Source organism: Ranitomeya variabilis, chromosome 4 (assembly GCF_051348905.1).
Source record: "Ranitomeya variabilis isolate aRanVar5 chromosome 4, aRanVar5.hap1, whole genome shotgun sequence".
Taxonomy (NCBI): Eukaryota; Metazoa; Chordata; class Amphibia; order Anura; family Dendrobatidae; genus Ranitomeya; species Ranitomeya variabilis.
Window position 1 is genome coordinate 27,004,094 of NC_135235.1, and position 21,904 is coordinate 27,025,997.

Sequence of the window (21,904 nt, forward strand, 5' to 3'; positions counted from 1 at the left end):
GGCGTGCTCGGAGATTTAGTTTATGTCCACGCAGCTGCATGATTTGCGGTTGCTAGACAGCTTGAGTACATGTGGGGGTTGCCTGTTTGTTAGGGAATCCCCACATGTGTTCAGCCTGTCTAGCAGCCGCAAATCATGCAGCTGCGTGGACATAAACTAAATCTCCGAGCACTAACAAATACTCAGAGACCACCCGAGCGTGCTCGGAAAACCTGAGCAACGAGTATACTCGCTCATCACTAGTGTCTATGAATGTTGTAGGTTATTTGCTGCTCAGTTATTATGTTCAATTTTTACATTTCATTTTTTCCCCTTTTTAGGTCTAGACAAAATCAGAATTTGTCTGATGATCGTTCTTATGATCTTCTTCTTTTTATTGGCAATTACATTTTGTACTTTGTGGTCGACTCGACCAGTGACAGGTGAGAATATTATATATATTTTTTTTTACAAAGACAAACCCCGTCCATATGTTGTATAAGTTCATACAGACATCAGCGAGGGGGAGGATTGGGGTCATTATTATTATTATTACATGAACAGTCATGTAGGGACAATATACTGACAGGTGGGATTCCCGCCAGGCAATAGCAGCTGCTCGATGGGGTTGATGGACAATCCTTTCAAAACTGAACAAAAAGAAGTTTCCTAGTGAGCTAGTGACCGGGTTGGACTGGGGAGCCCCGGGGCCTCCAGGGGAATGGACTCTAGGGGCCCACACTATAGCCACCATAAATGGTTTCATTACTTCTTATTTTTTTTATATCATATAAGGACAGGGATGTTAAACTTATTTGTAATATACCTCATTAGTTTCTGGGAGCAGCGAATGACGAGTCTGGATGTTCCGGAGCTCCCGGAGTAACTCAGGAACTCATGAATATTCAGGACTCCTCATTATGTGCTGGAGCTTCCAATACAAGATTCTGGCACAACTGAGTGACTGTCAGCGCAGAATGACTGTTCTAACCAAGCACAGGCGCTAGGACAATCATGGCGGCTAATCCTTTATATTCACCTTCCCACCTGCTTGTTTTCATCCGTCTCCATCCTTCACTTGCTCTATGCAGCCAGAGCTGTCAAATAAATTAGAGGGGGTGGAGGATGATGGAAAACAAGCAGGTGGCCAGGTGAATTTACATGATTGGCCACACCGTGAAGCACCGAGCGACGGGGCTTAGCTTGAACAGTCATTCTGTACTGACAGTCCCTTTAAGGGTAACTTGTCACCTTGAGAAACGCTATTTATCTGCAAATATAGGGTTAATCTGCGGGTAAATAGGGTTTAAGCTTGGTTAACCGGCTTAATGGAAAAAAAGTGTTGGTTACAGGGAGAAAATTAAGGTTTATTCTCCCTGCTGCCACTCATTTCCTGTCATAGGGTCGGTGGAAGGAGGGAGACATTACAGTCACCACTAACTACAAAGCGAGCGTGCTGGAATAACGTCCCGGCACAGTGATTACAACATTGTCCAAGGAGACCAACTTCAGGCTGGGCTTCACTGAAGGACTAACATGGCAGCAACACGTGACACCCATCAGCAACCTGCAACTGCGTCAGGAGGCTGATGGGTGCAGCTGAGTGCAGGCATCGGCCATCGTGCCTTCTAAATGCCACTGTTAACAATTCTCAAGGGCGTTTAAATACTTAAAACAGCAGCAATCAAGGCGAGCTCTGATCACTGCTGTTACAGGTGGATGCCGGCTATGAATCACATCTGATATCTGCCTGGTATGGAGCAGGCTCAGCTCCTGAACCCGCTCCATACAATTAGAGCCAGAAGGTGACAGCTATGACAAGGTTAGAAAATTTCACTTTTCGGTTTCCAAACATGGAAAGACAAATGGAATTCCCTAACACATGTGAAAGAGCCCTTATACATTTAGTAAATGTGCCCAAACATATGAATGTTCTTACACAATACACTGTTACATACACACATCTTACAAAAATACATATAATTCCAGATATAAAAACATGCAGACACACACACAGATGTACAGGAGGAGGAGGAGGTGAGCTGTGACATCATATATTGTGAATGGTGGATCCTGTGTTATCTACTATATATAGAGGTGTTATCAGTCATTGTACAGGAGGAGGTGAGCTGTGACATCACCTATTGTGAATGGTGGATCCTGTGTTATGTACTGTATATAGAGGTGTTATCAGTCATTGTACAGGAGGAGGAGGTGAGCTGTGACATCATCTATTGTGAATGGTGGATCCTGTGTTATCTACTGTGTATAGAGGTGTTATCAGTCATTGTACAGGAGGAGGAGGAGGTGAGCTGTGACATCACCTATTGTGACTGGTGGATCCTGTGTTATCTACTGTATATAGAGGTGTTATCAGTCATTGTACAGGAGGAGGAGGTGAACTGTGACATCACCTATTGTGAATGGTGGATCCTGTGTTATCTACTCTATATAGAGGTGTTATCAGTCATTGTACAGGAGGAGGAGGTGAGCTGTGATATCACCTATTGTGAATGGTGGATCCTGTGTTATCTACTGTATATAAAGGTATTATCAGTCATTGTACAGGAGGAGGAGGTGAGCTGTGACATCACCTATTGTGAATGGCGGATCCTGTGTTATCTACTGTATATAGAAGTGTTATCAGTCATTGTACAGGAGGAGGAGGTGAGCTGTGACATCACCCATTGTGAATGGTGGATACTGTGTTATCTACTGTATATAGAGGTGATATCAGTCATTGTACAGGAGGAGTAGGTGAGCTGTGATATCACCTATTGTGAATAGTGGATCCTGTGTCATCTACTGTATATAGAGGTGTTATCAGTCATTGTACAGGAGGAGGAGGAGGTGAGCTGTGACATCACCTATTGTGAATGGTGGATCCTGTGTTATCTACTGTATATAGAGGTGTTATCAGTCATTGTACAGGAGGAGGAGGTGGTGAGCTGTGACATCACCTATTGTGAATGGTGGATCCTGTGTTATCTACTGTATATAGAGGTGTTATCAGTCATTGTACAGGAGGAGGTTAGCTGTGACATCACCTATTGTGAATGGTGGATCCTGTGTTATCTACTGTATATAGAGGTGTTATCAGTCATTGTACAGGAGGAGGTGAGCTGTGACATCACCTATTGTGAATGGTGGATTCTGTGTTATCTACTGTATATAGAGGTGTTATCAGTCATTGTACAGGAGGAGGTTAGCTGTGACATCACCTATTGTGAATGGTGGATCCGGTGTTATCTACTGTATATAGAGGTGTTATCAGTCATTGTACAGGAGGAGGAGGTGAGCTGTGACATCACCTATTGTGAATGGTGAATCCTGTGTTATCTACTGTATATAGAGGTGTTATCAGTCATTGTACAGGAGGAGGTGAGCTGTGACATCACCTATTGTGAATGGTGGATCCTGTGTTATCTACTGTATATAGAGGTGTTATCAGTCATTGTACAGGAGGAGGAGGTGAGCTGTGGCATAAAATAAATTATATAAAAGAAATAGCTATTAAAATTGTGAAAATCAAACTATTTGATTGGTTGTTATGGGAAAATCCTTTATGTTTCTTTGGTTTTGTAAAGTCGGTCCTTATATCTTTTTGTCTTCTCAGGAAATCATATTAACCTAGTTACGATAAATTATCCCTCCGATCCTTGTGAAGACGACTGGATCTGGTCAAAAAAGAAGTGTTACTACTTTTCTTCTAACATTAGTGAATGGCAGACGGGTCAGGATTTCTGCGCCTCCAGGAACGCGTCTCTCGCCCTTCTAGATTCCATCGACGAGCTGGTGAGCGCACGATGTACAAGATGAACTGTTAATCTGTGCTTTTCCCCATTTTGCTTATTTTGTTGGTGGTTTTTGTCTCCATGAGCCACGAGACATTTCCATGTGCATTGATTACCACAACTTTTAATATCAAAAGTCCCTTCTGCTCCAAATTATACTCATTGAGCCAACGGCCCACAAATACTGCATCATATAAGGTGGTCGGAGGGTCTTGTAGTGGTGATTTTGGAGAATGTGGTAGAAAATAGCATTTATAATCACTTGGGTTTTACGGAGGACAGAAGTTGTCAAACTAACCTGATAAGTTTTATAAATTGGTGAGAACTCGCGGGACAGGGACACTTCCACTATACAAAGTGTTAGTGCCACCGCATCTGGAATATGCAATTCAGATCTGGGCACCAATTCATATAAAAGAGGCCCTGGAGATAGAACGGTACAAAGAGCCGCAAAACTGATAAGGGACATGGGGGATCTTATAAGGAAAAAGTAAAAGACTTAATTTATATAGTCGTAAGAAGAGGGGTGCTAAGGGGAGAAATGATTAATGTGTGCAAGAACATAAGTAGCCAAAAGAAGTATAGTTGATGAAAAACTGTCACTCAAAAGACAGGAGGGCGTTCCCTCCATCTGGAGAATGAAAGGTTCAATCCCCAGAGGACACAAGGCTTCTCCAGCACGAGAACTATTAATCTGTGGAATAGTCGACCTCAGGAGCTGGTGACGGAGGACACCATTCAGGGTTTGAAACAAAGCTTAACATTTTTTTAAGCAGAAAATGACATAAATATGGACATGTATTCTTTCTTTGTGAAATTATTACTCTGAATTTTAACCAGTCATGAATTGACCACTTGTAGTCAGGAGGGGAAAATGAGCTCTGTATTACGGATGTACCTAAACCTCTTTCTTTTTATCTTTTCCCAATGCTCATTTGAACTTGATGTTTGTTTCTATTATGAAATGTTTTAGTATCCCTGGTGGTCTAGCGTAGCTTAGCAATTAATATATGGTATATATGATGAGTCAGGGTTGCTGCTGTTAACCATTTAGATGCTGCTGTCAATCTTTGACAGCAGCATTTAAATGGAATGATCACCAGTGCACACCGGCACCTGTCGGCCCCAGGGATTGTAATCGCCATGGGCTACATGCTGAAAGTCCCAGTTGCTACAATCTTGGTACTCCTGTGAAGTCCAGCCACATGCTGAGCTTACGAGGAGACAGTCAATTTCTCTGTATACAGCAATATTGAGGAATCGTATTACATAGTCCAAACGATCAGATGATTGAAGGTTCCAGTCCCCTAAAGAGAGCAAAGCATAACAATTTTTAAAAATGTTAAAAAAAATTGGAATCGCCTACCTTTTTTCCTCATTAAAAATAAAACAATTAAAAAAATGAATATATTTAGTATTGCCACGTCCATTAAAAATTCAATCAATCAAAATAAAAAAAAAATAATTAACCCTTATGATAAATGCCGTAAAGAGAAAAAAAATCAGAATGACAAAACTTCAATTTTTTTTGAATGGGCAGGGAATGGAGCTGGAGCGACAGAGGCTTCAGATCTACCATAGCTCTTCAGCCTCATTTGCATATGAATTCATACGCTGATTTGTTAGTAACGGAGGAGCGGACTGGACGTGTACTAATAATGTTAGTAGTGTGTGTGTGCAAAATTTGGGAGCTCTAGGTGTTAAATTAAAGGGTTATTTCACGGAAAAAACTGGCGTGGGCTCCCTTGCTGGCTCTCCGCTAGAGAGGGAAAGCCAGTGACTGAGGGCAGATATTAATTGCCTAGAGAGGGACCATGGTTATTGCCCCCCTTGGCTAAAAAAATCTGCCCCCAGCCACCCCAGAAAAGGCACATCTGTAAGATCAGGCACTTAGCCTCTCTCTTTCCACTGCCCTGTGGCATTGGCATATGGGGTAAAAAGGGGTTATTGTCACCTTGCTATTGTAAGGTGACATTAAGCCTGGTTAATAATGGAGAGGTGTCAATAAGACACCTCTCCATTATTAATCCAATAGTAGGAAAGGGTTAAAAATACACACACACAATAAGAATAAAGTATTTTATTGAAAGAAAGAAACACACAGGTTTTTAATATGTTTATTGTACGCTCAATACAACCAAAGACCCTCGTTCTCCTGGAAAACAATCCAAAATAAAAAAGCAACAATATCTCACACTGTAAATCCATCTCTAGGGGTTAAATTAATTTACAACCAGGAGCGCTGCTAATAATGCCACTCCTGGCTGTAAAAGACTGGGGAATGAAGAAATGCAAGAGGGCAGAGCTTCAGTGACTAGTGGTGAGTTCACCGAAGCCCCGCCCCCTGGCGGCATAAACTCATATGAACTGTAGCATGGGAAATATATATATATACAGTTAGGTCCATATATATTTGGACAGAGACAACCTTTTTCTAATTTTGGTTATAGACATCAGGGCCGGCCTTTGCCCTGTGCGACCTGTGCGGCCGCACAGGGCGCCAAGCAGTGGCGTAGGAAGGGGGGGGCGGGGGGGGCGGGCTGCCCCGGGCGGCACAATGCGGGGGGCGGCACAATGCGGGGGGCGGGTCGCCGGCGGCGCAGAATTTACCTGTTCGCATGTCGGCTTCAGAAAAATGGCCGCCGCGATCTCCATCTGCGCATGCGCGGCATCCCGCGGCCATTTTCCTGAAGCCCCAGGCAGCAGAGCACTCCACCTGCGCACGCGCGGCCTCAGGAAGATGGCCGCCCCCACCGATAACCAGACAGAGCAGGATCGCGGTCAGGTAAGCAGAACTTGTTTTTTTTTTTTTTTTATTGAGAGCGGCGATCGGGGGGGGGGGCCCAGGGCAGAAAGCTGGACACAGGGGGGGCAGAAAGCTGGACACTGGGGGGCAGAAAGCTGGACACTGGGGGGCAGAAAGCTGGACACAGGGGGGCAGAAATCTGGACACAGGGGGGCAGAAAGCTGGACACTGGGGCAGAACGCTGGACACAGGGGGGGGCAGAAAGCTGGACACAGGGGGGCAGAAAGGACATTGGGGCAGAACGCTGCACACGAGGGCAGAACGCTGGACACGGGGGGCAGAACGCTGGACACGGGGGCAGAACGCTGGACACTGGGGCAGAACGCTGGACACTGGGGCAGAACGCTGGACACTGGGGCAGAACGCTGGACACTGGGGCAGAACGCTGGACACTGGGGCAGAACGCTGGACACAGGGGGGGGCAGAAAGCTGGACACTGGGGCAGAACGCTGGACACGGGGGGGCAGAAAGCTGGACACTGGGGGGCAGAAAGCTGGACACTGGGGCAGAACGCTGGACACAGGGGGGGGCAGAAAGCTGGACACTGGGGGGCAGAAAGCTGGACACAGGGGGGGGCAGAAAGCTGGACACTGGGGGGCAGAAAGCTGGACACTGGGGCAGAACGCTGGACACAGGGGGGGGCAGAAAGCTGGACACTGGGGGGCAGAAAGCTGGACACAGGGGGGGGCAGAAAGCTGGACACAGGGGGGCAGAAAGGACATTGGGGCAGAACGCTGCACACGAGGGCAGAACGCTGGACACGGGGGCAGAACGCTGGACACTGGGGCAGAACGCTGGACACTGGGGCAGAACGCTGGACACTGGGGCAGAAAGCTGGACACTGGGGGGCAGAAAGCTGGACACAGGGGGGCAGAAAGCTGGACACAGGGGGGCAGAAAGCTGGACACTGGGGCAGAACGCTGGACACAGGGGGGGGCAGAAAGCTGGACACTGGGGGGCAGAAAGCTGGACACTGGGGCAGAACGCTGGACACAGGGGGGGGCAGAAAGCTGGACACTGGGGGGCAGAAAGCTGGACACAGGGGGGGGCAGAAAGCTGGACACAGGGGGGCAGAAAGGACATTGGGGCAGAACGCTGCACACGAGGGCAGAACGCTGGACACGGGGGGCAGAATGCTGGACACTGGGGCAGAACGCTGGACACGGGGGCAGAAAGCTGGACACGGGGGCAGAAAGCTGGACACGGGGGCAGAAAGCTGGACACGGGGGCAGAAAGCTGGACACTGGGGCAGAAAGCTGGACACTGGGGCAGAAAGCTGGACACTGGGGCAGAAAGCTGGACACTGGGGCAGAACGCTGGACATTGGGGCAGAACGCTGGACACTGATGCAGAAAGCTGGACATTGGGGCAGAACGCTGGACTTTGGAGCAGAACGCTGGACATTGGGGCAGAAAGCTGGACACAGGAGCAGAAAACTGGACACAGGGGCAGAAAGCTGGACACTGGGGCAGAAAGCTGGACACAGGGGCAGAAAGCTGGACACAGGGGCAGAAAGCTGGACACAGGGGCAGAAAGCTGGACACGGGCAGAAAGCTGGACACAGGGGCAGAAAGCTGGACACAGGGGCAGAATGGAGAAACGGGGCATGATTGGAGACACGGGGCAGGATGACAGACATGGCGTCATGACTGGAGACACTGGAGGCAGGATTGGAGACAGATGGGGCAGGATCATGGGGCAGGATGGATACGATGGAGACAGATGGGGCAGGATGGGAAGATCATATGGGGCAGGATGGATACTCATGAGGGCAGGATGGGAGAACATATGGCTGGAGCCAGGAATGAGACACACGGGGGCCAGGATGGCGAATATTATTACCACAGGGGCTAATTAAGGGATATTATTACTGCAGTGATGTATTTATTTTATTTTTTGAGTATACTGTTTTAAATGGAGGGGCAGTCCTATTACTGTGAGAGTGACACTATGTCGCCTTCTTCATGTGGTGTAATGTAGAAGTTGGGAAAATTAAGTAATGTGTTCTGCAAGTGGAACTCGTGATAACTGTGTTATTTCCTGCAGAGACGAGTCCTGGCTGGATGAAGTGATGGCGGTCTGTGCTGGATGAAAGATGAAGGACTTCACCTAGAGATGTCACTGGTGAGTCAGTGTGTTACCTATACACTGATACTATACACTGTATACTATATACAGAGCTCCTGTGTATGTCACCGGTGATCACTGTATTACCTATACACAGACGCTGCATACTAAGTACAGATCTCCTGTGTATAATGGCACTTACGGTGATAGTATTGTGGGTTTTTTTTATTATTGATCAGTATTGTAGTATTCAGTCACTAAGTGGTGGTAATATGTGGTCTGGTCATGATGTTGTGGTATTTGTTCCTTGTATTTGATATTATTCGATCACTGTGGTGGTAATATGTCATCTGGTCATGGTGTGGCGGTATTTGTGCCTTGTAGATAGTATTATAGGTCACTGCGGTGATATGGTGTCTGGTCTGTCTATTGAACATCAGCTGAGTGAAGAAATAGACTTGTTGTCCTGACTATTTTTGGTAACCTTTGTGTGTATTGAGCCCGGGGGGGGGGGGGGGGGGGGGCGCCGTCCTGCAGTCTCGCACAGGGCGCCTTTTGGGCTAAGTCCGGCCCTGATAGACATTACCACAATGAATTTTAAACAAAACAATTCAGATGCAGTTGAAGTTCAGACTTTCAGCTTTCATTTGAGGGTATCCACATTAAAATTGGATGAAGGGTTTAGGAGCTTCCGCTCCTTAACATGTGCCACCCTGTTTTTAAAGGGACCAAAAGTAATTGGACAATTGACTCCAAGGCTATGTCATGGACAGGTGTGGGCAATCCCTTCGTTATGTCATTCTGAATTAAGCAGATAAAAGGCCTGGAGTTGATTTGAGGTGTGGTGCTTGCATTTGGAAGGTTTTGCTGTGAAGTAAACATGCGGTCAAAGGAGCTCTCCATGCAGGTGAAACAAGCCATCCTTAAGCTGCGAAAACAGAGAAAAAACCCATCCGAGAAATTGCTACAATATTAGGAGTGGCAAAATCTACAGTTTGGTACATCCTGAGAAAGAAAGAAAGCACTGGTGAACTCATCAATGCAAAAAGACCTGGGCGCCCACGGAAGACAACAGTGGTGGATGATCGCAGAATAATCTCCATGGTGAAGAGAAACCCCTTCACAACAGCCAACCAAGTGACCAACACTCTCCAGGAGGTCGGCGTATCAATATCCAAATCTACCATAAAGAGAAGACTGCATGAAAGTAACTACAGAGGGTTCACTGCACGGTGCAAGACACTCATAAGCATCAAGAAGAAAAAGGCTAAAAACATCTAAAAAAGCCAGCACAGTTCTGGAAGAACATTCTATGGACAGATGAAACCAAGATCAACCTCTACCAGAATGATGGAAAGAGAAAAGTATGGCGAAGGCGTGGTACCGCTCATGATCCAAAGCATACCACATCATCTGTAAAACACGGTGGAGGCAATGTGATGGCTTGGGCATGCATGGCTGCCAGTGGCACTGGGTCACTAGTGTTTATTGATGATGAGACACAGGACAGAAGCAGCCGAATGAATTCTGAGGTCTTCAGAGCCGCCATACTGTGTGCTCAGATCCAGCCAAATGCAGCAAAACTGATTGGTCGTCGTTTCATACTACAGTATACAATGACCCAAAACATAAAGCCAAAGCAACCCAGGAGTTTATTAAAGCAAAGAAGTGGAATATTCCTGAATGGCCAAGTCAGTCACCTGATCTCAACCCAATTGAGCAGCATTTCACTTGTTAAAGACTAAACTTCAGACAGAAAGGCCCACAAACAAACAGCAACTGAAAACCACCGCAGTGAAGGCCTGGCAGAGCATCAAAAAGGAGGAAACACAGCGTCTGGTGATGTCCATGAGTTCAAGACTTCAGGCAGTCATTCCCAACAAAGGGTTTTCAACCAAGTACTAGAAATGAACATTTTATTTAAAATTATTTAATCTGTCCAATTACTTTTGGTCCCTTTAAAAACAGGGTGGCACATGTTAAGGAGCTGAAACTCCTAAACCCTTCATCCAATTTTAATGTGGATACCCTCAAATGAAAGCTGAAAGTCTGAACTTCAACTGCATCTGAATCGTTTTGTTTAAAATTTATTGTGGCAATGTCTAGAACCAAAATTAGAATAATGTTGTCTCTGTCCAAATATATATGGACCTAACTGTATATATATATATATATATATATATATACACAGTGGGTACGGAAAGTATTCAGACCCTTTTACTTTTCAATTTTTCACTCTTTGTTTCATTGCAGCCATTTGGTCCATTTGGTAAATTCAAAAAAGTTCATTTTTTCTCATTAATGTACACTCTGCATCCCATCTTGACTAAAAAAAACCCCAGAAATGTAGACATTTTTGCAAATTTGTTAAAGAAAAACTGAACTATCACATGGTCGTAAGTATTCAGACCCTTTGCTCAGACACTCATATGTAAGTCACATGCTGTCCATTTCCTTGTGATCCTCCTTGCGATGGTTCTACTCCTTCATTGGAGTCCAGCTGTGTGTAATTATACTGATAGGACTTGATTTGGAAAGGCGCACACCTGTCTATATAAGACCTCACAGCTCACAGTGTATGTCAGACCAAATGAGAATCATGAGGTCAAAGGAACTGGGCAAGGAGCTCAGAGACAGAATTGTGGCAAGGCGCAGATCTGGCCAAGGTTACAACAGAATTTCTGCAGTACTCAAGGCTCCTAAGAGCACAGTGGCCTCCATAATCCTTAAATGGAAGAAGTTTGGGACCACCAGAAGTCTTCCTAGACCTGGCCGTCCAGCCAAACTGAGCAATCGTGGGAGAGGAGCTTTGGTGAGAGAGGTAAAGAAGAACCCCAAGATCACTGTGGTTGAGCTCCAGAGATGCAGTAAGGAGATGGGAGAAAGTTCCCCAAAGTCAACTATCACTGCAGCCCTCCACCCGTCGGGCCTTTATTTCAGAGTGGCCGACGGAAGCCTCTCCTTGGTGCAAAGGAGAGAAACATGAGCACTACTGTATGAGGTGCCTAGGTAGGATCCCAAACCACATAGTAATGAAAGTAAGAACCTGGCACTCAACTTAAATGCAATATAGATGGCAAATTTATTCGGTCCACGGTAAATAGTACAACAAAACGTTTCAGTCTATATTGCATTTATGTTGAGTGCCAGGTTCTTACTTTTTCCTCAGTGCAAGACATATGAAAGCCGCATAGAGTTTGCTAAAAAAAAAAAGCCATGAAGGACTCCCAGGCTATGAGAAATAAGATTCTCTGGTCTGATGAGAGAAAGATAAACCTTTTTGGTGATAATTCTAAGCGGTATGAGTGGAGAAAACCAGGCACTGCTCATCACCTGCCCAATACAATCCCAACATTGAAACATGGTGGTGGCAGCATCATGCTATGGGGGTGTTTTTCAGCAGCAGGGACAGGACGACTGGTTGTCATTGAAGGAAACATGAATGCAGCAAAGTACAGAGATATCCTGGATGAAAACCTCTTCCAGAGTGCTCTGGAGTTCAGACTTGGCCGAAGGTTCACCTTCCAACAAGACACTGACCCTAAGCACACAGCTAAAATAACAAAGGAGCGGCTTCAGAACAACTCTGTGACCATTCTTGACTGGTCCAGCCAGAGCACTGATCTAAGCCCAATTGAGCATCTCTGGAGAAACCTGAAAATGGCTGTCCACCAACGTTCACCATCCAACCTGAAGGAACTGGAGAGGATCTGCAAGGAAGAATGGCCGAGGATCCCCAAATCCAGGAGTGAAAACTTGTTGCATCATTCCCAAGAAGACTCATGGCTGTACTAGCTCCAAAGGGGCTTCTACTCAATACTGAGCAAAGGGGCTGAAGACTTATGGTCCATGTGATATTTCAGTTTTTCTTTTTTAATAAATTTGCAAAAATTCCTACATTTCTGTTTTGATCAGTCAAGATGGGGTGCAGAGTGTACATTAATGATAGAACATGAACTTTTTTGCATTTACCAAATGGCTGCAATGAAACAGAGTGAAAAATTTAAAAGGGTCTGAATACTTTCCGTACCCACTTTGTATAAAGATCCCCATTGGCCTCTAAATTGGAATAGTCTTGTAAGGAGCTAAAAGTGATGGAGACGTTCTCTGAGTCTTTGTATATAGTAGGGCTAACGCAATTGTTTTGCTTCCTTTTGCAGAATTTTCTAGTGAGATTTAAAGGTTCTTCTGATCATTGGATCGGACTGTCGAGAGAACAGGAAGGACGGCCGTGGGTGTGGACGAACGGGACTTTATGTACTAATGCGTAAGTGTTAAAAAGTGGAATTAATAAACTCCCAGATGATTGTACATGTTGTTTTATGGCGGCATTATGGTGGCCATTCGTTAGATATCCTTTTAGTACATATGGACGTCATACTGGAGGGTCTCCAGTTTGGGACCCCATGCTATGTGCCAGTACAGAAAGCATAGAACCATACAAAAAAGATGATCACAAGGCTAATATTTATATATCAAAAAATACAATTTTTATTGAAAAAAACAACATTTAAAACCATACTGCTAAGGTCGGAAAAGAGGGAAAGGACAGACAAACTCATTGCTCACAATCACCCATAATCGATGCACAGATCCAGGTGAAAGCGGCTGTCACCTATATATATATATATATATATATATATATATATATATATATATATATATATATATATATATATATATACACACACATATACATACATACAGGGGGCTGCCAATAATACATTACATCACATAGGACAGAACAGACAAGGCTCTGTTGGACATTGTCATTGATTTAAACCCACATATCCTAATTATTCTCAATTGTGTTGCAAAAACATGCAAGTACTACATTAGCTCTGACCTATATATGCAGGTATACTGGCAGTCCCCCTAAATATATACTATATATATATATATATATATATATATATATATATATATATATCTATAATATAACACTGGGAGCTTCATTCTGTCTCACCACTTTATAGACTGCGCAAGCGCAAACGCCTGCGCAGTCTGGACCTCACAGAGTGACGCAGCCCAGAGGAGATTGCGGTATGCATAAGCACTGAACGCATGCCGCGATCTCCGACAGAGAAGCAGGGACGTGCCAGGAGGGTGAGTATGCTATATTCACCTGTCCCCCAATCCACTGCTGCATGCTGCTGTCTTCCGCGTTCTCTGCCTGTGACGTTCAGGTCAGAGGGCGCGATGACGCGATTCGTGCGCGCCGGCGCCGCCCTCTAACAGTCACAGCTAGAGCACCTGGACGAAGGAGCCGCGTGTCGCGCTGCGGTGGAAGGGGGGACAGGTGAATATAGCCAGAGCCAGTGGCGATACCGGCACCTGGCCCCCATAGCGTGCCGTGTCCCCGCCTGCTCAGGCCCCCGGCACTCGGCGCCCAGCGACGATAGGTATTTTTTTTTTTTTATTTCATCAACTTTTATGGAGCAGCATACGGGGTGTCACGGGGCTACCGCGACAGAGAAGTTCCAGAGAACCGCAGCGCTCTGGGCCTTGTTCACACACAGTGAACAGAAGCTCTTCTCCTGTATTCTGACCTGGCTGCTTTGTGCCAGCAGTGCAGGAGTTAAAGAAGTTGTCCACTACTATAACCTTTTTTTTTTTTTTTCATAAATCTTGCTATTATGGGCCACTGAAAACATCTACTGTGTTTATTTTAGCAATATTACCTTTTATCATGCTGTAGCAGCACATCTTTAGTGCTGGATTCAGCTCTCATGGGGTTAATCGACAACTTCCTTTCTCCTGAGTTACTGTACTCTAATACTACAAGTTCCATGATGCATTGCACTGCTACTAAGCCTGAACCTACCACACCCACTCCAAAACACACCCCAACCCCTCCCTCCTCTCCCTCCTCTAGCTTCAAAAAGATTTGTGATGTCATTTCTGTCCAACCTCCTCTTTTACATTTGTCCAACCCACACTCCATTACAGATAGATAGAGGGAAAGATAGATAGATAGATGATAGATAGATAGATAGATAGATAGATAGATAGATAGATAGATATGGGATAGATAGATAGATAGATAGATAGATAGATAGATAGATAGATAGATAGATAGATAATAAATAGATAGATAGATAGATAGATATGGGATAGATAGATAGATAGATAGATAGATAGATAATAAATAGATAGATAGATAGATAGACAGATAGATAATAAATAGATAGATGATAGATAGATAGATAGATAGATAGATAGATAGATAGATAGATAGATAGATAGATATGGGATAGATAGATAATAGATAGATAGATAGACAGACAGACAGATAGATAGACAGACAGATAGATATGGGATAGACAGATAGATAGATAGATACAGATATATCTATGTCTATTTCCATAGGTATGTCCTTATCCATGTTTCTAAACCCCTTGACCCCCTGGAGCTTTTTTGTTTTCGTTTATCGCTCCCCTTCTTTCCAGAGCCATAATTTTTCCGGCAGTATGGCCATGTGAGGACTTATCTTTTGCGGGACAAGTTCTACTTTTGAACGACACCATTGGTTTTACCTTGTCGTGTAGCAGAAAATGTGAAAAAAATTCAAAGTGCAATGAAATGGCAAAAAAGTGCAATCCCACACATGTTTTTTGCTTGGCTTTTTGGCTAGGTTCACTAAATGCTAAGGCTGTGTGCACACGTTGCGGATCTGATTGCAGATCCGCAGCGTTTTTGCTGCACTGAATTGCATCAAATCCGCAGTGTAGTTTACAACCAATGTAAGTCTATGGGAGCCGCAGACTTGTTGTGCACATGCTGCGGAAAAAGCCGCACCAAAACCACACCAAGAACTGCATCAAAACCGCACCAAAAACTGCATCAAAACCGCACCAAAACTGCAAAACTGCACCAGGTTTTGATGCAGTTTTTGGTGCAGTTTTGATGCAGTTTTTGGTGCAGTTTTGATGCTTTTTTTGGTGCGGTTTATGCGCGGTTTTAATGCCATTTTTGGAAATAAGTAAATAAACGGAAAATGTGCATGATTTGAATGGAAACATGCATGAAAAAACGGATTCCAAGGCCGGATTCATCATTTCACAGCTCAGTTTCATACGTTTTTTTGCCGGATCCGTCGCTGTGCATTTTTTCGCCGGACAGAAAAAACGTTCCTCTGTATGTGTTTTCCATCCGGCGGAAACAGCTTTTTTGACGGATCCGGCAAAAAACGGATGAAACTCTATGAGAAAAAAACGGATCTGACGGAAAAAAATGGATCCGTTTTTTTCAAAACTCACCGGATTGTGCCTCACGGCAAAAACCTGATGTGTGAAAGCAGCCAAATATATGGATAGATACATCTATGTATCTATAGATATATCTATAAATAAATATATCTATAGATAGATATATCCATAGATATATAATAGAAAGGCTGATGTTTCTATAAGGCTACTTTCACACTTGCGTTTTTCGCAATCCGTCTTTTTGGGAAAAAAACGGATCCTGCAAATGTGCTCGAAGGATGCGTTTTTTACCCATAGACGTGTATTAGTGAAGGATCGCGACGGATTGCCACACGTCGCGTCCATCGTGCAACGGATCCATCGTGTTTTGGTGGACCGTTGGCACGTCCGTCGCATCTGCCATTTTCTACCGCGCATGCGCGGCCAAAACTCCGCCCCCTCCTCCCCGGACTTCAGAATGGGCAGCGGATGCGTTGAAAAACTGCATCCGCTGCCCACGACGTGCACAAATTTCACAACGTGCGTCGGTACGTCGGCCCAACGCATAGCGATGGACCCGTGCCGACGCAAGTGTGAAACAGGGCTTAATGAGCATTTAATTTAATAAAAAACTGAAAAAGACGGCGTGGGCTCCCGCGCAATTTTCTGCGCAAGAGGGGGAAAGCCGACGGCCGGGGGCCAATATTTGTAGCCTGCTATGAATATCAGCCCGCAGCTGTCTGCGTAGCCTTTATTGGCTATTAAAATTGGGGGACCCCCCCCCAAAAAAATGACGCGGGGTCCCCCTATATTTTATAGCCAGAAAGGCTACGCAGACAGCTGCGGGCTGATATTCATAGCCTAGAGAGGGGCCATGGATATTGGTCCCCCCCCGGCTACAAATACCAGTCCGCAGCCACCCCAGAAATGGCGCATCTGTAAGATGCGCCAATTCCGGCACTGAGGCTGGTTTTACACTTGCGTTTTTGGACGCTGCGTTTTAGCGCTAAAAAACGCATGCGGTTTTTTCCCTATACTTAACATTAAAAACGCATGCTTTTTTTCGCATGCGTTTTGACGCGTTTTCGGCAACGCATGCGTTTTCGAACGCGCGCATTCATTTGCAGAAATGCAACCTGTAGTAATTTTTATCGGCGTTTTTTTGCCGCAAAAAAACGTATGCGTTTATTTGCGGCAAAAAAATGCATTGCTGTCTATGTAAACGCATGCGTTTTTAAGCACATGCGTTTGTTTGCGTTAAAAACGCATGCGTTTTTATAAAAAAAAACTGAAAAAACACTGAAAAACCACCCACCACCATCAGGGTGATAAAGGGATCCAAACCCTAACCCTACCCCTAACCTCACCCCTAACCGTTTAATGAACATTTTCTGACAGTCATAGTGCCACGATATTTCAGTGCCACGTATTTCAGTACCACGTATTTCAGTGCCACGTGCCACGTATATAAGTGTTCACGTATGTAAGTGCTACGTGCCACGTATTTAAGTGCCACGTATGTAAGTGCCACGTATGTAAGTGCCATGTATGTAAGTGCCACGTATTTAAGTGCCATGTGCCACGGATTTAAGTGCCACCTATGTAAGTGCCACGTGTTTCAGTGCCACGTATTTCAGTGCCACGGATTTAAGTGCCACGTATGTAAGTGTCACGTATAAAGTGCCACGTAACCCTAGCTATTTCTATTTATAGTGGGTTCTCTTGTGGATTTTGATGATTGGCAGCTGTCACACACTTCTCAGCATGCGTTTTAAAAATGCAAACGCGTGAAAAAACGCATGTAAACGCGGCAAAACGCCGCGTTTTTTTTCTACATGCAAAAACGCATGCGTCTAAAAAACGCAGCGTTTTACCGCGTTTACATGCGTTTTTTTCACACATGCTTTTTTTTAAAAACGCATGCAGATAAAAACGCAAGTGTGAAACCAGCCTTAGCCCCTCTCTTCCCCCTCCCGTGTAGCGGTGGGATATGGGGTAATAAGGGGTTAATGTCACCTTGCTATTGTAAGGTGACATTAAGCCGGGTTAATAACGGAGAGGCGTCAATAAGACGCCTATCCATTATTAATCCAATACTAAAAAAGGGTTAATAAAACACACACACATTAGGAAAAAGTATTTTAATATTCTTCATTTAACCATACTTACCATACTTCAGCGCCTGCAAAAAACGTAACATAATAAACCGTATACTACCTGTCTGCCGTAGTCCAATTAATAAAGAGTGTCCCACGACGATCTCCCCTATAGAACAGTGACATCGGGTGATGTCACTGCTCTATAGGACCCTCAGTGACACACTGACAGGAGACAATGGCTCCTGTAGTGCATCACTGAGGTTACTAAAGTTCACTGGTCTCACTTTATGGCAAAAAGCTGTGTGGGAAAATTTCTCAACAGCAATGCCATAAAGTGAGACTAGGGACTATTTTCTCACAGGGGCGTAGGAATACATTGTGGGGAATACATTGTGGAAGGATACCTTCCTCCCCTCATTGTGTTCCTGGAGCCCCTGGAGAGTGGTTGTGACAGCTGATGCTCCTGCTCTCCACGGGAGATCGTCGTGGGACACTCGTTTTAATTGGATTTCTGCGGATCAGGGAGTATAGTGTTTGTTTATTATTTTAATATTTTTTACAGATGACAATGGCTTCGGGGATCAAAGTGACAAGTGATGGTGAGTATGTACTCTATGTTTTATGTACTGTATGTCTATATGTATGTACTGTATGTCTATATGTATGTACTGTATGTATGTATGTACTGTATGTATGTATGTATGTACTGTATGTATGTACTGTATGCGCATGTCGTCGCATGCCGCATGTCGTCGCATGCCGCATGTCGTCGCATGCAGCATGTCGTCGCATGCAGCATGTCGTCGCATGGCGCATGTCGTCGCATGCAGCATGTCGTTGCATGCAGCATGTCGTCGCATGGCGCATGTCGTCGCATGCAGCATGTCGTCGCATGGCGCATGTCGTCGCATGCAGCATGTCGTCGCATGGCGCATGTCGTCGCATGCAGCATGTCGTCGCATGCAGCATGTCGTCGCATGGCGCATGTCGTCGCATGCAGCATGTCGTCGCATGCAGCATGTCATCGCATGCAGCATGTCGTCGCATGGCGCATGTCGTCGCATGCAGCATGTCGTCGCATGGCGCATGTCGTCGCATGGCGCATGTCGTCGCATGGCGCATGTCCTGTATGTGTTCTATGTATGTATGTACTGTATATGTGTTTTTTTTTCTTTGTTTTTTTTTTACATTCAACACATTAGCCGGATGATGGGACTACTACTGTCCCATCATTGGCTAATGTGTCACTCACTGTCACTGTAGCAGGCAGAGCCCGATGGGACTTGTAGTCCCATCGGACATGCCTGCACACTGAGACAACGCCACCACCACCGCACAGCCACCTTCAGCACCGGCAGCCGCCGCCACGGCACCGGCAGCCGCTGCCACGGCACCGGCCGCAGCCGCCGCCATGGCACCGGCCGCCGCGGTGGGGCCGGCCGTCGACGCACCAGCGGCCGCCGCGGGACCGGCCGCAGCCACGGGATCAGCCGCAGCACATCTCGGCAAGCAGATCCCAGCACCAGACACCTGCGGTGCACAGCCCCGCCCGCCCCCAGCAAAGCCCCGCCCGCCCCCAGCACAGCCCCGCCCGCCCCCAGCACAGCACAGTCCCGCCCACAGCCCAGTCACTCTTGTGTGACTGCTGACTGTGCGGCTGGGACACGCCTGTTACTGACGTCACGTCAATTTCCAGAGTCTGGAAATTGACGTGACGTCGGCGGAAATTAGCGGTGGCTGCAGCCTGGGGGTCACGTGACCCGGACTCAGCCGCCAGCATAGCGCCGCTCACAGGGGAAAAAGGCAACGCAAGGTATTTACACAATTCATCAGGGGCCCTGGGGGGATACATTGGGGGGATAATTGAAAGTAGTGGACAACCCCTTTAACCTTATTGCTGAGAGCTGGGTCTCTCAGCTGAAGTGGATCTTGTAATCTGATCCTCTATATAGACCCAGTCCTGACTTCAGCTATTGTCAGTGATCAGTTCTACTGCCTGGCTTGGAGGTTGAAGGAGCGTAGTGTTGGAGTTGGAGGTTTATTTACAGAGATTGGTGTCTGCTGTTTTGGTTGCATGTTAAACCTGTTTTCCTTCCTAGTTTATTCCTTCTCTTCCCTTCTCTGTGTTTCCTCTGTGGTTGTGTGAGCATTTGGTGAGTTTGAGACTTTTAGTTACCTTGTCTGTATACCCTGTTGTTTGTTCTATAGTTACACTGGTGCAGTCCACCTCCCTGGGGGGGAGAGGGGGCCACTGATAGGGCCTGCACATGAGACAGGGATACGCTGGCGGCTCAGGCCTCCTAACCATCATGGGTACCCCTGAGATAAGGGAAAGTCAGGGCCCCATTATAGTGGCAGGGACAGGTGCGCAGGGCCGGACTGGGACTAAAATTCAGCCCTGGCATTTGAAGTTACACAGGCCCACTTGTCACATGGTGACTGTATAATATCTTTGTACACTTGTAGGCAGGGCCGGTTTTAGGCAAAGTGGGGCCCCAAATGCTAACATATTGCACATCACACAGAAGCCTTTCTGTTGTATTTACGTGCGCTGAGTTCAGGCCGCTAAACGAGTTTGATCGACAATACTGAAGTTGTTCAACGCTTGTTTCCCGGCCTCTTTCCACCAGCTGAGGAATAATGATGAGACAGAACGATCACTAATAGATCACCATACAGTATCATGTTTTCAGCAGCACATCTACAGTTTACACTGGCAATGTGCTGCTGACAACAAGGCTTTTTGTTCCAGCAAAAACAATCCGAATATGCAGCATTTTACTTGTTTAGTAAAATACACCCCATAGTCCTCCATATATTATAATGTGCTCCATAGTCCTCCATATAGTATAATACACTCCCTATAGTCCTCCATATATTAAAATACACTGCTCAGTCCTCCACATAGTATAATACACTCCTCATAGTCCTCCATATAGCATAATACAATCCTCATAGTCCTCCATATAGCATAATACAATCCTCATAGTGCTCCATATAGTATAATGCACCGCCACAGTCATCCATGTAGTACAATTCACTTCCCATAGTATAATGCACCCCATAGTTCTTCATATAGTATAACGTATTCCCCATAGTCCTCGATACAGTATAATGCAGCCCACATATAGTATAATGCAGCCACCCCAGAGTATAATGCAGCCACCCCAGAGTATAATGCAGCCACCCCAGAGTATAATGCAGCCACCCCACAGAGTATAATGCAGCCACCCCAGAGTATGTAACCCCCATAGAATATAATACAGCCCACCTCCCCATAATATATAATGTAGCCCCCCATAGAATATAATGCAGCCCCCCATAGTATATAACGCAGCTTCCCCCATAGAATATAATATACCCCCACAATAGTATATAACACAGCCACATAGTACATAACATGGCCTCCCCCATAGAATATAATATACTCCCCATAGTATATAGCAAAGCCCGCATATTATATAGCACAAACCGCATAGTATACAGCACAGCCTGCATACTATAGCACAGCTCGCGTAGTAGATAACACAGCCCACACAGCAGTATTCAGCACAGACCACACAGTAGTATACAGCACAGACCACACAGTAGTATACAGCACAGCCCACGTAGAAGTATACAGCACAGTCCACACAGTAGTATACAGCACAGCCCACAGAGTAATATATACAGCACAGCCCACAAAGTAATATATACAGCACAGCCCACAAAGTAATATATACAGCACAGCCCACAGAGAACTATATACAGCACAGCCCACAGAGAACTATATACAGCACAGCCCACAGAGAACTATATAAAGCACAGCCCAGAGTACTATATACAGCACAGCCCAGAGTACTATATAAAGCACAGCCCAGAGAGTACTATATACAGCACAGCCCAGAGAGTACTATATACAGCACAGCCCAGAGAGTACTATATACAGCACAGCCCACAGAGTACTATATACAGCACAGCCCACAGAGTACT

The 21,904-nt window shown here is 45.6% G+C and overlaps 1 protein-coding gene across 4 annotated transcripts in view; it reads left to right on the top strand.

The window, feature by feature from the left end:
* The window catches only part of LOC143769568 (C-type lectin domain family 2 member D-like), a 187,267-nt gene that overhangs the window by 154,092 nt on the left and 11,271 nt on the right, over positions 1-21,904 (top strand). For 3 of the 4 annotated variants that reach the window (XM_077258248.1, XM_077258245.1, XM_077258246.1), the window contains exons 2-4: positions 321-422; positions 3,596-3,774; positions 12,807-12,913. In XM_077258248.1, coding sequence (XP_077114363.1) covers positions 347-422; positions 3,596-3,774; positions 12,807-12,913 — 362 coding nt within the window. In that variant the 5' untranslated portion in view covers positions 321-346. Of the gene's footprint in view, positions 1-320; positions 423-3,595; positions 3,775-12,806; positions 12,914-21,904 lie in introns of those variants that run through there. The other variant, XM_077258247.1, reaches the window with a different exon arrangement.